The sequence below is a fragment of the Eublepharis macularius genome, chromosome 6 (assembly GCF_028583425.1).
Source record: "Eublepharis macularius isolate TG4126 chromosome 6, MPM_Emac_v1.0, whole genome shotgun sequence".
Classification (NCBI taxonomy): domain Eukaryota; kingdom Metazoa; phylum Chordata; class Lepidosauria; order Squamata; family Eublepharidae; genus Eublepharis; species Eublepharis macularius.
Window position 1 is genome coordinate 81,657,540 of NC_072795.1, and position 18,053 is coordinate 81,675,592.

General features: G+C 40.7%; 1 protein-coding gene across 1 annotated transcript in view; it reads right to left on the reverse strand.

The window, feature by feature from the left end:
• Positions 1–17,711, reverse strand: part of PDZD8 (PDZ domain containing 8) — a 104,264-nt gene extending 86,553 nt beyond the window's left edge. The window contains exon 1 of the mRNA XM_054982822.1: positions 15,860–17,711. Coding sequence (XP_054838797.1) covers positions 15,860–16,728 — 869 coding nt within the window. The 5' untranslated portion in view covers positions 16,729–17,711. The remainder of the gene's footprint in view (positions 1–15,859) is intronic.
• Between the last annotated feature and the right edge of the window lie 342 nt (positions 17,712–18,053).

Consider the following 18,053-nt stretch of genomic DNA (forward strand, 5'->3'; position numbering starts at 1 on the left):
GGCCAGAAAAGCTTTGTGTACCAATACCTTGAACTGAGCCCAGTAACTGATGAGAAGCCTATGGAGTGTCTTGCAGAATGGGAGTAATATGCATGCTTCACATAGCTCCTGATAATAATGGAGCTATGGCATTCTGCACCAACTGGAGTTTCCATGTTGACTTTGAAAGGAGTGCATTACAGTAGTCTAGTCTTGATGCTACAGTGGCATGGATCCAGGTGGCCAGATTGGCCATATCAAAGTAGGGGCCATCATCTGGGCTAAACTAAATTTATAGAAGGTATTTTTGCAGCTGCATTTATTTGCTTCTCTTGCAGCAATAAAGAATCCAGAGTAACACCTAGACTCTTAACCAAGTTGGCAAAGGCCAACTGCACCCCATCGAAAATGGGGAATGCAGTATCCTTCAATAGCTCTGCCTTCCCAACCAGCATCACTTCAGTCTTGCTGGGTTCAGTTTCAATTTGTTCGCTTCCAGCCATTTGACCACAGCTGTCAGGCAGCAACTCAAGACCTCTACTGCATCAGCAGGGGAAATACACAGTGAGATGGACATCTCGGTGTCACCTGAATATTGATGACATCCATTTCCAAATCTATGAACAATTTCTCCTAAATACTTTACATAGAGATTGAATAACATGGGGGGATAAGATTGCACCCTGTGGAAACGCATCGGATAAGTTCCTATACTGAAGACAGATGGTCTTCCGCAGTAACCCTTTGAGTCCATTCCATGAGAAATAATTTAAACAAGTCGAGGCACATCCCCTTAGACCTTCTTCTGCCTCCAAACACCTCAACAGGATGGCAAGATCTACTGCAAATAGATCCAGAAGGAGCAATAAAGAAACATGGCCTTTGTCTACATTCAGATGGAGGTCATCAATTAAAGCCATGAGAGCTATTGCCAACCCATAGCCCAGTCTGAAACCAGACTTAAAAGAACACAGGGAACCAGAGTTCTCCAAGACCTGGAGTTGGTTTGCTACTGCTCTCTCAGTAACTTTGCCAAGAAGTGGCAGATTTGAGATTGGGAGATAATTAGCCTCATCATTTTTGTCTACGGATGGTTTTTTAAGTAGTGGGTCAATAATCACCTCTTTGTGTGGCTGAGGGAAGGTGCCTTGAGTTAGTGACTAATTTATGATAGACATCAAGGGCTCATTGGTGGACCCAGTGCATAATTAGTAGCCTTCACAGATGTGATGATCCTGACAATATCCATCACTGTAACTGGGTCAAAATGGTCCCTAAGTGGTACATATTTAAATATAATACACAGGCTGCACAATGGGTAGAATATCTAAGAGCAAGAAACAAAATGAGACCTTGACCACTATTATAAAGTCTTTCAAAGAGGATGATAGATTATTCATCAATCATAAACACACTGGCTGCGATCTTGAAGTCTACAGGACTTATACTACAGATGGGACATAACAGAACATAGACATAATTCTGGCAGCAGTGGAGGGGGGACTGATACCTTGTGTGGCATCTTAATGTCAACTGAAGTGCTTGCATAACCGCATCCCCTCCACTCCTCCAGGAACTGAATGACATATTTATAACCAGGCATTAAATTTCATTCTAGTTGCAGCAGGAAGTTACTTTGCCGTGTTGTAGCTAAAATCAATCAGTAGCTCAGACTGTGTATTATATATTTTAAAAAAATAAATATCTGTTCCTGAAAGTGAATTGTTTCATGTGGCCCAAGGATTTCAACATCATAGTATACGGATACCTTTCCGCTTGTGGTGCCCAAGGATGTGGACAAAATCTTTGCTGAGGTGAGACCAACCATCTGCATTCTTGACCCTTGCCCTTCCTGGATGATAAAAGCTGCCAGATGGAGACTGGCTGACTGGGTTTCTCAATGCTTTCATTGCACAAGGAGATGGGGGGGGGGGGCTCATACCAAGCTATGAACAACAAAGTTCTATTAGCAGCACTTGAAACTGACACAGTAACTATAAGGAATGCCCTGAAACCTCCATTGCCTCCTAAGCTGAACCTGGAAGAAGACAAAAGTGACAGTGATGCCCTGCTATCCAAGGCATTTTCTCCCTCTGCTAGCATCGGATTGTGTGGGCAGGAAGCAAGCATCCAGTTCTGCTGACAAATTGTTTTAGCCAGTCTTTACTCCCAGGCACCAGGTCAACATGGTGCATAGAATTTTCAGCAGCGACTTTAATGTACCATCTATCGGTGACTCTTGGTGAAATGGAATTATAAAGCTTATTTATTGTTTTGCATCTGAATGTATGACAGAAATAGATGCACATCAAGCAATGACAAGAACTTCTTTATATGCAAGCTTAACTTCATAACATTCAATGGTGGTGGATGAATTTATTTCTTAACCAGTTGCTTTCTATATCAAAACCAATTATCTAGTTTGAGATTTATTATGCAGTAATCATATTATGTGAAATTGGGGAGAAATTAGGCTGGGTTTAGAAGTTAGCTTTGTGCTGCGGGAATAACCAAGGTTAAGCATAAATCACATCTAATTCTAAACTAGGTCATAGAATGTGGATCAAAATCAACATAACGATCAAGAGGCAGACCTGTTCTTCAAGTTAGCGAAGCTGCAGATTTATGGGAAAACATGGGGAAAAAATGGGAGTTGGAAAAAACCTTATCACAGAAGCAATGTCTCCTTCTTTAACAAAAGTGTGCCACTGCAATCACATGAGAGTACATTGTGATATCTCAGTGGCCATTTTGGGGTTACTAGGTAACCCACAACCAACATCACTAAGGATTCTAAGCTTCAGTTAGCATCAGAATTTGGGGGAAGAGAGAGAAAGAGTAAAAAACAGAAGGGACTGAATGTAAAGTTGGAGGGGAAAGGAGTAGAAATGACAAGGGAAAACTGATGATGGGGTATATTAATAGAAAAAGATGAATGAGTAATATTATACAAATAGATACCCATACAAGGGCCACCATGTGCAGTGTCCTTTACACATGTAAGACCCAACACATGTTACATACACCCTGAGCCTGCTGGCATGGGAAGGGAGGAATATAAATCTAATAAATTAAATTAAATGGGCAATAAACTTTGGGGTCTTCTGCCTGTGTATATCAGGGTTCCAATTCAGGGTGCCACTACAAAAGAATGAGGAAGGAAGTAGTTCTTGAAATGAGAAAAATCTTTATCCATCCAACAAGATATAGAATGGAAAATAGACTGGAGAGAATAGCAAAAACAGCTGTAAACACAAAACCTTTGCATAACTCTACCTGTCTATGAGCTATTACCTACTGGGGGAGAGGGGATGACTAGCAATAAGATCAGCCAGGGGTGCTATGAAAAATAAAGGAAGGGGGGAGAAGAAAACATATGAGCCTGATCCAAAAGGGACGAAAATGGAGGAGAGTCCAGTCCAGGGATTAAGCCCCATAGTTCAAGAGAGGGTATGGTTCATGCAAAAGGCCAACAGTTAGGTTGCAGAAGTGGGCTTGGATTCAGACAACTGATTACAAAAAAAGGAGGTCTGCAGGGTGATTTTTATAGACCCCTAATAAGATTATCCGAGAAGGGGTCTAGTGCCTGGGGTAAAGTTGAACTAGAATGTGGAATTTCTAAGGACATTTTAAATAATGATTGTTAAGAATGTTCTTCAAGAACAAAAATGCAAAATGTGTCAAATAAATGTACCTAAGTACATAATGGATAGAACAAGACAGGAGACTGCATAATTGAATTGCATGGGCAGTAGGGAGGTTCAAGACTTGCTTATTGTTATGCACCCTGGTTGAAAAGGTTCAAGGAACCCCTTCAGAGTCTGAATAGGGACATAACTGATAGCTCTGTGGAGTATTCAGGCACTTGGGTTATGCCCAGCTGGAAATGCCCTGGGGTATCTCTGCTGTTCAGGAACACTGGTTTGATATAGAGATTAATATTTTATCCAGGCATCTGGCAGCTTGTCAGAGGCATTTATCAAATAAAAGGAGATCCTGTAAAGTGTGTGTGTGGTCTGCTAGGTATCAGTGAATGGGGGCAGAAAAAGCAAGGGGTTCCACAAGGACCAATCTCTATAGAAAACCTTTATAAAAATTATTTGATGCAGTGGAATTGCATGTCATCAATATGCAGATGACACCCAGTTTTATAGTAATAACATTCGATTTACATACCACCTTTCAGGATAACACCCGCTCAGAGCAGTTTACAAAATATGTTATTATTACCCCCCCACAACATCTCACTATCCAAATCCCCTCATGATGCAGTACAGGTAGCAGGTTGTTGCCTGACTGCTGTAGACCAATGGCTGAAAGAGAACAAATTGAAATTAAATCCAGACAAGACAAGAGATGCTAATTGAGAAAGCAGAGATCTTGAAGGACACTGTATTCCACACTTTTGATGGAGTTTGTCTAACCCTTGCAGACTCAATTAAGAGCTTAGGCATTATACTGGATTCAGCATTGCTGCTAGAAAAGCGAGTAAACGCAGCTGCAAAAAAAGACTCTCTCCCTACCTTGACATGGTTGGCCTGGCCACTTGGATTCATGCCACAATAACATCGATACTAGACTGCTCTAATACTTTCTACATAGATCTCCCCTCAAAGTCAACTCAGAGATTCTGTCAGGTACAGAATGCAGTGGCTCAATTATTGTTAGGCGCTAGGTGTAGCATATATATCACTTCCATTCTGCAGTCAATCCATTAGGTACCCATCAGGTACCAGGCTCAATTCAAAGTACTGGCTATGACACAGAAAGCTCGTCATGGCCTTGGCCCCTCATATTTTCAGGACTACCTCTTCCCTCATAATCAACCACAGCAGCTTTGCTCATCTGAACAGAGCCCTCTACAGAGCCCTACACATGAGAAAAATCAACAGCTGCCCGTACATGTGCCTTCTCTGTGGTCTCCACCTTACAAAATAGCCCATTTGAAGTGGTCAGGAAACCTCCTACTCTTGACTTTCTGCAAACTGCAAAACCAAATTATTCAAGGAAGTGTTTTTGCACTGATAATAGGGATTTATTGTAAGGATCTAGTTCAGAGAGAGGCTTTGGTAAAGGGGCAGGGGCTGTACACTATACTACTGCATAATGTCTGTTGATGTAGATAATTCGTTGTTACTAGGTAGGTTTTGCACTGTTTAGTATGCCATGTTCAAATTACTTATGTTTGTTTTCAACAATGTTTCATAACTGAATTCCTGTATTGAAATTTATGCTTCTGCATTGCTGTAACTGAATGTATGCTTCTTTTCAAATTTGTGCAATGCATACCCTTTTGTATTGTTCATTGAATATCCCAGCTGGTGATGATACTGACTTACATTGTGCAATCCACCTTGAGACTCAGTGAGAAAGGTGGACTATAAGCAAACAAACAAACAAAGGTGCTAGGGAAGAGCAAAGAGGAAACGGGCAACATGAAATTTCCCCTACTAAGACCACATACATCCCACGGTTGTTTATTTATATACAACACTTTTCATCATAGCTTTAGTAAAATTACAAGAAACTAAAAATGTTAGGATTAGGTTTTGTGGTATCAATAATTAGAAACTATGATCACTGAAATACAAAATCCTGAAGGCTGAAAAATTAGTCCGGCTTCTAAATTTTTGTGTGCTCTTAAGAACTGGGGCTTCTAAAGAAGATTTTGGTAATATCAAGCCTTGTGTCTGTGTGTGTTATGTGCCATCAAGTCGTCTCTGACTTACGGCGACCCTATGAATGAAAGACCTCCAAAACGTTCTTTCTTTAACAGACTTGCTCAGACACTGCAAACTGGAGGACATGGCTTCTTTTATTGAATCAAGCCATCTTGTTTTAGGTCTTCCTCTTTTCCTGCTGCCTTCCACTTTTCCTAGCATTATTGATTTTTCCAGAAAATCTTGTCTTCTCATGATGTGACCAAAGTATGATAGCTTTAGTCTTGTCATTTTAGCTTCTAAGGAGAATTCAGGCTTGATTTGATATAGTACCCGCTTATTTGTCTTTTTGGCTGTCCATGGTATCTGCAAAACTCTCCTCCAGCACCACATTTCAAATGAATCAATTTTCTTCCTGTCAGCTTTCTTTATTGTCCAACTTTCACATCCATTCATGGCAATGGGGAATACCACAGTTTGGATTATCTTGATCTTGGTTCCCAGACAGACATCTTTAAGGATCTTATCTAGCTCACTCACAGCTGCTCTTCCAAGTTTTAATCTTCTGATTTCTTCATTGCAGTTCCCCTGTTGGTTGATGATTGAGCCAAGGAATAGAAAATCTTAAACAACTTCAATTTCCTCATAGCCAACTTTAAAATTGTGTAATTCCTAGGTAGTTATTAGTTTTGTCTTCTTGATGTACAGTTGTAATCCTGCTTGGGCGCTTTCTCCTCTAACCTTCACCAGTAGTTGTTTCAAGTCTTCACTATTTTCTACTAGTAATGTGGTGTCATCTGCAGATCTCAAATTGTTAATGTTCCTCCCACCAATGTTCACTCCACCTTCTTCTAGATCTAATCCAGCTTTCCTTATGATATCCTCTGCATAGAGGTTGAACAGGTAGGGAGATAATATGCATCCTTGTCAGACACCCTTGCCAACTGGAAACCATTCTGTTTCCCCATATTCTGTTCTGACAGTAGCCTCTTGTCCAGAGTACAGGTTGAATATCAAAACAATCAGATGTTGGGGAACCCCCATTTCTTTTAACACTCTCCATAGCTTTTCATGATCCACACAGTCAAAAGCTTTGCTGTAATCTATAAAACACTGGCTGATTTTCTTCTGAGATTCCCTGGTATGTTCCACTAGCCATCGTAAATTTGCAGTGTGATCTCTGGTGCCTTGTATCAGCCTCAAAATCTGAAAGAGACACATCAGTGCCCCTCTGGAACTCCTATGCATTATGATACTGTAACCACTACCCCCTTGCTGACTCTAACCAAGGGTTCCTTGATAATATTAACTTTGTTAACAATGCAATATTCTAGATTTGATTAAACCAATCACTCTTAAAAGGAGATTATACCTTTTCCATTTTCAGTCTATTTCCATTTTAGGAGTTGTAACTAAGCTCAAAACCAAGTCCACACCCAAGGAACCAATATGCTCCTTTAAACAACCTAGTAAAATGATTTTTGGGTCAGAAGGAATGCTACCACTTAATATTTAATTTACAAACTTAATCATCAATCGTCTTTGGTCATGACCAAAAATATGTAATCACTTAGCTATGAATTATCACATTTTCTAATATTGTTTAAAGATATAATTTCTAGGTTCAGTATCAAATAACAGATTTTTGCAATAGCGCCTTTAGATAACTGGTCAGCATTATTAACTCAAGAATGGTTTTGATCTTAAACCACTGCATTTCTTCATCAAGTTGTCTGTTACATGACTAATCTGGGGTGGGGGTAGGGAACCTGAAAAGAAGGTCTGTTTCTCATTTTAGAAATGATTTCTTCATAGCTCAAAGCTTGTTGATCTTCTATCAATATGTCCAGGTTACTCTTTTTACAAATTTTAAAAACATCTTGATTCTGGACTTCATGTGATTGCTTGTTATTTATTCACTATATTTATAGCCAGTCTTTCTCACTAAAACTCCAGGCAGATTAACAGTGTAATCAGATAATATAAGAAGACCAATGAACCACAGAATAGGACTAGGATTACAAAATTAGAAAATAGCAAGAGTAACAAATGATCTGAGGCAAGGTATACTATGAACAATCCAGAAAATGGAGTTAAAAGGTATAATACAATGCAGTAAAAGCAAAGCAGCAACTACAATATGTGCATTGCAGTAGACTACAATACTATCCCAGTAAAATTGCAATAATCCAGCCTTGAGGTAACCATAGCATGGATTCCTTTGGCCAGAACGGCCAAGTGAATTGTATGGGGCCAGCATCTGGGCTAAATGAAGCAGGAAGAATGCATTTAAACAGTTGCACTAACTTGCTTCTTGAGCAATAATGCTGGGTCCAGTATAACCCCTAGACTGAACCCCATCACAAGCTGGAAGTACAGTGCCCTTCAAGACCTCCCCCTTCCCCTCTGTCTTGAAAGGATTCAGTTTTGACTTGTTCGCCAATAACCATTTAAACCACACAAGTTCAAGACCTTTACAGAATCACCAGGTGATTTAGTGAAAGAAATACAGCGCTGGGTGTCATCAATATATCGTTAACAGCCTACTCTAAAATTGTAAAAGATTTGTTCTAAGGACTTCTGTGACGGATTGCACTTTTTAAAAGCTTAGAAGTGCTGTACAAAGAGCTGAACGACTGTGAAGGGTTAATGCTTCAGAGAGAGCCTTAAGTGACAGGCCACTCCAAGCAATCTGATTGGGTAGCATTAGCTAAACAGAAAAGGACTTCTGAACTGGATGCGGGGGAGAGGAGATTCTAATTCAGCACTAGCTGAGAGAAGTCAAGTACTGACAGTTTGGAGATTCAGCTCTGACTGAGAACAGTTTTAACACAAACAGGAGAACTGGAGGAAAGTTGGCAGACGTTTGGGAAGTGGGCGCAGACTCCTATTTGGGCCAAAGAAAGGGAATAGAACTTCTAGTGAGAGGAGAATTTCCCTACCCAATGAAATAGGGGCCATTTTCATACACCTGTAACCCTCCAGAAAACAGCGCAAAACTCACGGCACGATGGTGTCTTCATAGCACGATTTTCCATCATGACCCTGTTTAATGGCACGATTTCTGACATCATCACACCATTAAACAGAGTCATGATGGGAAATCATGCTGTGAAGACGCCATCGTGCTGTGAGTTTTGCATGATTTTCTGGAGGGTTTACAGGCATGTGAAAATGATCTGGGAGTTAGCTCTGAAAAGTAAAGAGATCCCTGGTCTGGTGTGGTCAGAAAATGCCTTTGGAGATCTTAAAGAGTCAGTTAAAAACTCAGGACAAGTACTAGTGTTTCAAATCAAATCAAAGGGTTTATTATGGTCACAAGACCAGCCAAGTAAAATACAGATAAAAAGTACTAGTGTTTCAAGAGAAAAGGTTTGGGTACTGGAAAGAGGGTACCAGCCTTCTTAAAATCAAAAGAGTAAGAGAATACTCAAAGAAAATGTGATTGGGAAAACACTGGAACAAAAGCCTCTCAAACATAAATATTTAAGTAACTGTGAAGAGCTTAAGAAATTCCCATTAATCTGAAACTTAAGAACTAATTTTACCTCAGATCTATATTGAATTACCTCAGAAATTTTCACCTGACCTTTCCCCTGTATGTTAAATAAAATATTTTGTTATTTTTTAATTTAAAAAAATGCCTCCAGTGCCATTTAAATTGTTTAAGTCAAAAAAGGAGCAGTGACATAGCTTTACATAGAGACTGAATAGTGCGGGAGGGGAGGGGAGGGGAAAGACTGAGCCCTGAGGAACCCCACAAGATTGGTCCCATACTGATTATAGTTGGTGTCTAACAACCAGAACTTAACAGAGAAGGTCCAGGACTTAAGGACCATTCTGAAAATATGTCTTTCAAAATTTGATTATTCATTTGTAATTGCTTTTGCTTTAACCACATTAGATATTTTAATTTTAAAAAATGGTACAAAAGATTCAAAAATAGAAAGCATTTATCAGGAAAATGCCATTTTTTAATATCTGCCAGTCTGATAGCTCATTGATGTAATTTTATACTTGGAACTCCAAGGCTTCTTACACTGTTGTCTGATTATGCAAGCTCATAAAAACATGGAGGGTTTATCTGACCAACCACAATCCTTATCCCCACCCCAAGAGAAAAGGATTATGTGCCTTCACTTGATGCACTATATTAATAAATAAAAACACTTATTTTGGAAGACATTCATATTAACACTAGCAATTTTGTCCACCCATGAAAGAGACAACATAACCAAATACATCAATTTTGTAAGTTAATATCCACACAATGGATATTATTAAAGCTGCAAAGTTTATAAAACACTGTATACATGTTTATACAATAAGATTGACTAAAGAGATATACATCATCAACTGGTCAGAACTTAAAAAGTTATTTAATGCAACTGTTCATGCACACCCCTACAGACAGAAAGCATCTTTTTAAAAGGCATTCCCTGCTGTGTAACAGAAAAGGGGAAAGTACTTTTTCTAAAAAGATGCTTGATACAACATATAGGTGCGTTTAATAACAGACAGTATGCTGTATAAAAATAACTTTATCCTCATTTGCAAATTTGTTCAGATTTACACAATTTAAAAACCTGGATTACTCATGTGTCAACGTTTGAATCGATGAAGAAAAACAGGGAAACTTTTAAACAAAGAAAAGGTTGCAAAGCAAATTGAGGCATAAAAGAGAACACAAATCCATTTGGGCTTCATCATATGTTATTTTTGTTGACAGAAAGTGTCCAATTCAAACAAATATTTGGAGGTACAAGAAATAGTTAATATTCTATCTCATATGTAAATTATGATGTGCTTTTCCTCCAGAAAGGGACATGGTTATTTTTATTTATAAAGACAAGTGCATTATGTGCCCAGTTAATTTCAGCACACAAAACTGAATCCTTTATGAAGACAAACAGATTTCAGTCTTAACCTCATAACTTATCCCTTTTAAAACCAAAGCTTTTGGATTATAGATCACTTTAGACAAATTCTAGGTAAGTGAATCTTTAGGATGAATGAAGAAAAGCAGTCAAACAGGATTAATGTATCAGAATGTGTTTGAAGGGCTGCCTTGCCTTCAGCAGACTTCATTAGATACAGAATCTACATAGACCATATAGGGAAAACAAAGATAAACTGATTTCTTATCCCTTGGTTCTGAAGGATTTATATTACAGGGGTCATAAGCACTACTATTAACAAACATAATAAGCACAAGTCCATTTAATAACAGACAGCCACTCAAAAATAACTCTAATGTACAATGAAAAAATTAGGTGTTCCATAAGGGATTTTTAGTGAAGCTAAGTGGGCCATCCCATAATGGTGCCTGACTCCATTTGACTCACATAAATGTTGGGAGAGAGTTCAGAAAGCTGCCTCTCGAGTGTTCTCAGGATGGTACTCTGAAACCTCAGCATGGGAACTTTCTTTGCTGCCTTCCAGGATCTTGCTAACACAAGTGCCTGGAACCCAAGAGAGAATGTTTGCATTTGCAAATACCTGGAGAAAACATTGTCCAATACATCCAAGACTTTGCAAGCCCCTGGTATCCAAACAGAGTAGTTTCTTTTAACAAGGACTGGCTGCATATTTTTGGTTTATGAAGCAAAGGTGCATAGGACTTCTGAACGGTTAATACAAAGAAGGGGTTACATATTGTCATCCTGCATATTAAACTACTACTTAAAAAGAAAAAAGGTACGTAGCTGGATCAGATCAACAGACACTTAATCCAGCACTTTGAAGGAATCTCTGCACCAAACACTTTGCTTTCCATCAGTTCTACTACTAGAATAATGTTTTATATAGGGGAAAAAATTAGGAGTAAAACAACTATAACCTAGGGTGACTCCTGATATTATGGGGGGAAATACTGAGTAATAATAAGTGTCAGCACAAGCCTAGCAGGTTCTCAAAAATACAAAAAAGTCTTACAATTGTGCTCAGAATTCTAAAGTCCTTTTAAACATACACAATACTGTTAACAATGGCAGGAACAAAAACAGGCCTGTGTGCAATGGCAGAGTTCCATACACATGCAGAAGAATAGGAATTTTTTTACTTCTAGCAAAAGTTTTCGTCTACAGGGTTCCTAGTCTATGGGTATCTTTTTAGAGGAAACAGTGAGCTGCCACCAAGATGGAAAAGGTGGAAAGCTTGTATGCATTTTGGATTCCCAGGCAATATTAACAGGAGTTAGACATGGTAAAATAATCCTTACTGATTTGTAATTTTAAAAGTGTAAAAAATATACCAGAATGTGATTCACCATACAAGTAAAGCTTAGACACATTCCGAGGATGTAAATCAAAACATATTTTTCTAGAAAACCTTAGAATAAACAAGCATAAGTTATCATTTTAACAGGACTTCAACAATAATTCTCTAGCGGTTAGATCATGAAATTTGCTAGCTAAATTGTTGGAGGGGTCATTATTTGGATTCAAATCAACTACTTCTTTAGTTTCCTTTCCATTGTCAGGAGTTGACTTTCCCTGCTTGCCTTCCCTTTCATTAGATTCCTTTTTCTATAATTCTCTAGTATGAATCTTGCCTCGCTGACAAATGTTTTTAAACAAGATATTAGTAAGGTAATGGTATCATATTGTTAAGGTTTTTACTTCCTTACTTTCACCCATGGTGCTTGAAAACATTAATTTTAAAAAAAATTCAGGCTACTCCCAAAAGTTCCTCATTGACTGCAGGCTCAGCTGGGTCTAGCAAAAAGACCCTCAGTGTGATACTGCAGCTTTGCCACATTTTTAATAAAGGAAGAAAAGAATATGAAAAAGAGAATGTCTACTCTTTCCAGTCATTGTGATCCTTCTTGAGCTAGACAGGAAAAAAGGGGAAAGGTTTGAAACTGAAACAAAAGCGAGAAGAAATCTCCATCTCATATGCTCTCTAATCATTCTCTTTCCCGTCTCAGCTTTCCTGAGCCAGCACAGAAAGTTGAGAGAAAATAAAAATTAAACACAGAACCCCCAAAAGGTAGGGGAACAGTTCGCCCATTCATATGACCAAGCCTCTCGACTTTCTCAGCTTGCTCGTAAGCTAAGAAACAGACTACTTTCTTTACCCTCTCCTCTTGGGAATACCTGCATTTTTCAGAGATCTCCTATGTGATGTCATTGGTTGTGCCAGAGATGCACAAACTCAAGAATGAACTATACAAGCAGATTGCAAAGCAACAATAGTTGAAGTCTAGCACAATCTCTCAGTGCCTAGTTATACATTGCAAGATGTTCTTGCTACTGAGCAACAGTTTGCTTTTGCTGACTGGATATGAATATTAGTTGACATGAAGATTCTGCCAATCTCAGTTTCCTCATCAGAGGCTCTATGCTTCTGGAATCCAAGTCTTCTGGGGCTCAGGACCACATATTACAAGGAAAGACATGCAACCTTTCACTTCACTTTGAGCCAGTTACAAAGGAAAGGAGAAAGAGAAAGATGATTTATCCTGGCAGCACGGTATATACCTACCATTATATACAGAAATTTTATAAGCTATTGAAAATCAGTTCCAAGTAACAATGCTTGCTTTCTTACATTAATACACATATAGATGCATCAACATTGCATATTATTTTTCAAAGCTAAGGGTGCATACTTAAAGTCAAATAGATAAATCAATACTTGAAGACCCAACCTACTGAGTCTTGGGGGTCACAGTGGGAAGAAACATCAAGCCTTTTCCATACATGACAACACAACATGCAAGCCTGTGTTAGATACTGTGAATACAAAAAAGGAGCAAGGCATCCTAATATTAATTCAGAATATAAGAATGTGCCTTTTACAAAAATGAATTAATCATACAATTAGAGAATGCAAGATTTTTGGAAATACTGGTATGTCAAAAACAATGGTCTCTTTTTCTCCTGAGAAGGACATGTTTCCCCCTTTGAAAGAAAACCTAGAAATTTTAATGAAACAATTGAAATGTACTGTAAGAACAGAAATGCATAATATATAACATATATCCAAATGATGGCACCTTATCTTGACATGGACTATCTGGCCATCTGAATCCACAATATGATAACATTGAGACCAGACTACTGTAATGCCCTCTACATAAGTCTGACCTCAAAGTCAACTTGGAGACTCCAGTTGGTACAGAATGCCATAGCTTGCTTATTATCAGGAGCTCAGAGGATCATGAATTTTTGCAGTGACTCTACTGGCTTCCTTCCTGTTACTGGACTCAGTTCAATGCATTAGCTATCATATACAAAGCCCTTAAATACCATGGTCCCTCATATCTATGAGAATGCCTCTCTTCCTATGCTCCACCACAGCAGCTTCACTCATCTGAACAGGGCCTTCTGCACGTGCCACCCTGCAAATGGCCAAAATCAACAACTACCCACACATGCATATTCTCTGCTCGACCCCCCTCCTTATGGAATGGCCTGGTTGATGAAGTTTTTCCCATTATCCTGGCTTTCTGTAAATTCTACAAAACTGTATTATTCAAGAGGGCTTTTTTTAAAAACAAGGGTGGGAGAGCTGAATTGTAAGAAAAGGGTTCAAAAAGACATTGGTAGAGAGATCAAAACTGTAGATTATACTACTGTATTCTCTGTTGTTGCAAGTACGTTCCTACTGGGTAATTTCTGTGCTGTTTAATATGTCATTTTTAATTACTTATGCTTTGTTTCAATGTTGTTTCAGCTCTTTATGAGATGTCTGCTTTTTTCCAAATTTCTGCAAATTTTGCATTTGTGTACCCTATTACTTTGTCCATTGGATGTCCCAGCTGTTGAACCTGTTGACTTACACTGACTAATCTACCTTGGGTGTCAGTGAGAAAGGCAAACTATAAATGTAAACATAAAGAACTACAATTTTTTAAATAACTGAGATGCATTATATTCTTAAGTTTCATGAATGTCAGCCCAGTATAGAAATACAAACATTTGTAACGTGTTTACTAGAGGCAATAGTGGGATTAACATACATATCAGAAGCAACAATCCCTCTTCCATGTCTCTGAAAAATAGTATCAGCCTCCAGCTTAATTGATCACATTATTAAAGTTATAAGTACATCTAGATAATAAATGGACAGGAGCCTGTCTTTTTCTTAAGCTACTCTAAAGCAGGAGTAGGCAACCCCAGCATGTGTGCCAAAAACAGGACACCAGACATTTTTTTGTCACAGCAGTGGCAAGAGGTTTTTTGTCATTACTCCATCCCCAAAGCAAGAAGGATTAAGAGTTAAACTAGGATGTGCTTATATCACTGACATTTCTAACACAGACTTACTTTAATCCTTTACTCTCATACATAAACACACATGCAAAAGATCAATATGCAGCATGTGCAGTATGTCTGGCCAAATACAGCCCTCATCTCCCCGCCCGCCCCCCCCATACCCCTGTCTTTTTTCTGGCAAACCTATAACTTCACATGCATTTTTCCAGCACTTGGGACACCAAAAGTTGTTCACCTCTGCTAAAGTCACTAAATACACCAAAAGACACTGTATAAAGACAGTACTACAATCATTTTGTCTGGAAATTCCAGCTAGTTCCTAAGATTTACAAAGAACATGACTCCCTGGCAATCTGTACCCAAGATTCCGTAAGATCATCTGCTTGCTTTCTGATAGCAAGAATTTACATCAAACACATCTAGCACAGAGATTGTCCAATACTTTCAGAATTCTCCATAAACAAGAGGTCTCAGGGAAGGCCACACAAAGGTAGAGCCACAGCTCACTCCACCGGTGATGGGGAGGGGGCACGCCCACACACATGCACCTGCAATTCACACAGACCCTGAGAGAATGGAGAGCTTATTCCTTCCCATCAGTTGCTGCAAGAGGCAGCAATACCAGTTAGGTGCTCTGGGTGTCTCCTGCAAAGCCAAGTACAGAGAAAATACCCTTTACTTCTCCTACTAAGAATTTAGGGATAGAAAAGAGAAGTGGTTTCTCTTTTTTTCCACACATCCTTAACAGGAAAACAACAGGAAGGTGTTACTTGCACTTTAAAGCCCACAATAAGGGGGAGGGGGGAGAGTTTCTTCCCTCCTCTGCAAAGGCCACAGAACTTGAGAGAAGGGTGAACATTGATCAAAACCAAATTAGCCAGCCAAGACAAACCATGTTGGCCTTCCCATCTTAACACCTTCCCTGCCTACTTCCAATGTCCCCACCATACTTCTTAAGCAAAACAACCCCTTTTGCAGCTTAAGCTAAAAGCACCTCACCTGATTTTATAGTGAGGCAAAGTATGCTTGCGCCTAATAACCTTCTTGAACTGATTGACAATGATGGAAGTAAGTTGCGGCAGGGGCCGTCCTTCAAATTGGGACTTGACATCGAAGCCGATCGCAGGTTCATCCACGAAGGTGAAGGACCAGTGAGTGAAAGGTAAACGGGTGAAGACGAGCCTCAAGCGACCCAATATCCGGGAGATCTTGACGAAGAGATAGGCCGACTTGCCGAAGACCAGGTCGGCGTCAATGGCTAAGTGGAAGCCGCCACTGTACTCGATGTCGACCTCGAAGTCCAGCTCCTCGGGGCAGCCCTCCTCGCTGCAGATTACCGGCCGCAGGAGCTTGATGTTCTTGAAGAGGGGCACCACGTCACCCAGCGAGACGTCCCGCAGGCTGAGCCCCTCCAACACCTTGCCGGTCACCTTCGTCTGGAGCAGCTCCTCGAACTCCACCTTGATCTTCCGGGTGACCCAGTGCCGGACCAGGGAGGTGTCCCGCAGCTCCCTGAAGAGGAAGAGGCAGACGGCGTTGAGCCAGTAGAGCGTCTCCTCGGTGGACTCCACCAGGGACTCCTGGGTGGGCTGCCGAACGCTTTGCTCCGTCCGGGACGGAGACTGGTTTGGAGCCGCAGGGGCGGGCGGCTGGGCCTCCTGCCCCTGCACTTGCCCGGCGAAGCCGGCGAAGTATTCCTTCAGGCCAGCGTCCGGCAGCACCCGGGTGGTGAAGGGGCTGGGCCCGGGCGGCTGAGAGGGCCCCTCGGGGGGCTCGGGCTTCTTCCGGTAGAGCAGCAGGAGCTGGAGCAGCAGCGTCAGGCAGGAGCCAAGCAGCGCAGACAGCAGCACCCCGTACACCGACATCATCGCCCCTCGCCTCGGCGCCTCTCACGAACACGCCGTCGCCTCACGCAGCACCTTGCGGCCAGACGGCCAGACCCACCACCTCCATCTTGCCGACGACAACCTGAGGGGACCCGCAACGCTCTGGCGCCTTCTCAAACCGTCCCGGTCAACTCCCGCCGCCGCCGCCGTAGGAAACAACTCCTCCCCCCTTCGGCCCGCTCCGCCTCGCACAGCGGCGGCATCCGGGTCTACGCTACTCTCCCCTTCCTTTTTCTCCTCCTCTCCGAGAGGAGAAACCAACCGCCAATTCTCCGTCCGGGCGCTCCCCCCGCTTGGGTCTAGATTGGAGGAAACTAGAGCGGTCCGGAGGATGACGTCACGGGGCACGTCGTCCCGCGCGCTGACCTCATAATACTGCGGACGGGGCGGGGGGGGGTACTGCGGAGAGGTGCGCATGCGTGTCCTTTAAGAGCCGTTTGTTGTTTCTGCCTGGTTTATGTTCTAGTGGAGGATTCGGAATGGTCGTGGCGCTGAGAGAGTCTCGCGCTTTCCTGGTTTCCTGGCGGGTGACTTGAGAGGATTCTAGGCGAAATTTCAAGGTTGTTCAAAAGCGTCGTGCATTTGCCCGCCGAAGCACTGCAGACTGCCGTCCTAATGACTTTAGGCATGATTCTACAGGGTAGTTCTACTTTGTTTAATGTATCAATCTTAGAATTACTTATGGTCTGTTTCAACATTTCGTCAACTCTGTATTGGATTTTGGCTGGTTTTAAATTTGCGTTTATAAACCCTATTACATTGTTTATTGAAATATAGAAAGTGACTGTATTAGCTCACGCTGTGTAATTCAAATTGAGTCTCAGTGGGAAAGGCAGACTATAAATAATATAAATAAATAAATTCTAAAATACATCATTTCATTTCTTTATGCTACAGGTTTACCCTAGCAAACCTTTCTAATTGCAAGAACTAGCCCTTCTACCCATATTACTACCACACCTAATGAAAATTACCTCTCCCCTGGCAAGCAGACTTTCTCCACAATGTAGACTGTGGATACTACCAAGAAAATAAATTGTAAAGATTCTAGTCATGCATATAACTAATGATGGACAAAATAATCCAAAAAGAAAAGCCATATAATACCTTTTATAAGGACCAAGTTTACTATCACAAAATTCTGTGCAATCTTTGGGGTTTTTCATGTGTCCTCAGTCTGATTGTTGAATATAATAAAAGCTGAGGGGGAAAAGCTATTCACACTTCCCTGAACATAATCAGCAAAGAGATAGATGGACTCAGAAGGGCACCAATGGCGTGCATATAATCAGCAGAAGGGATAACCT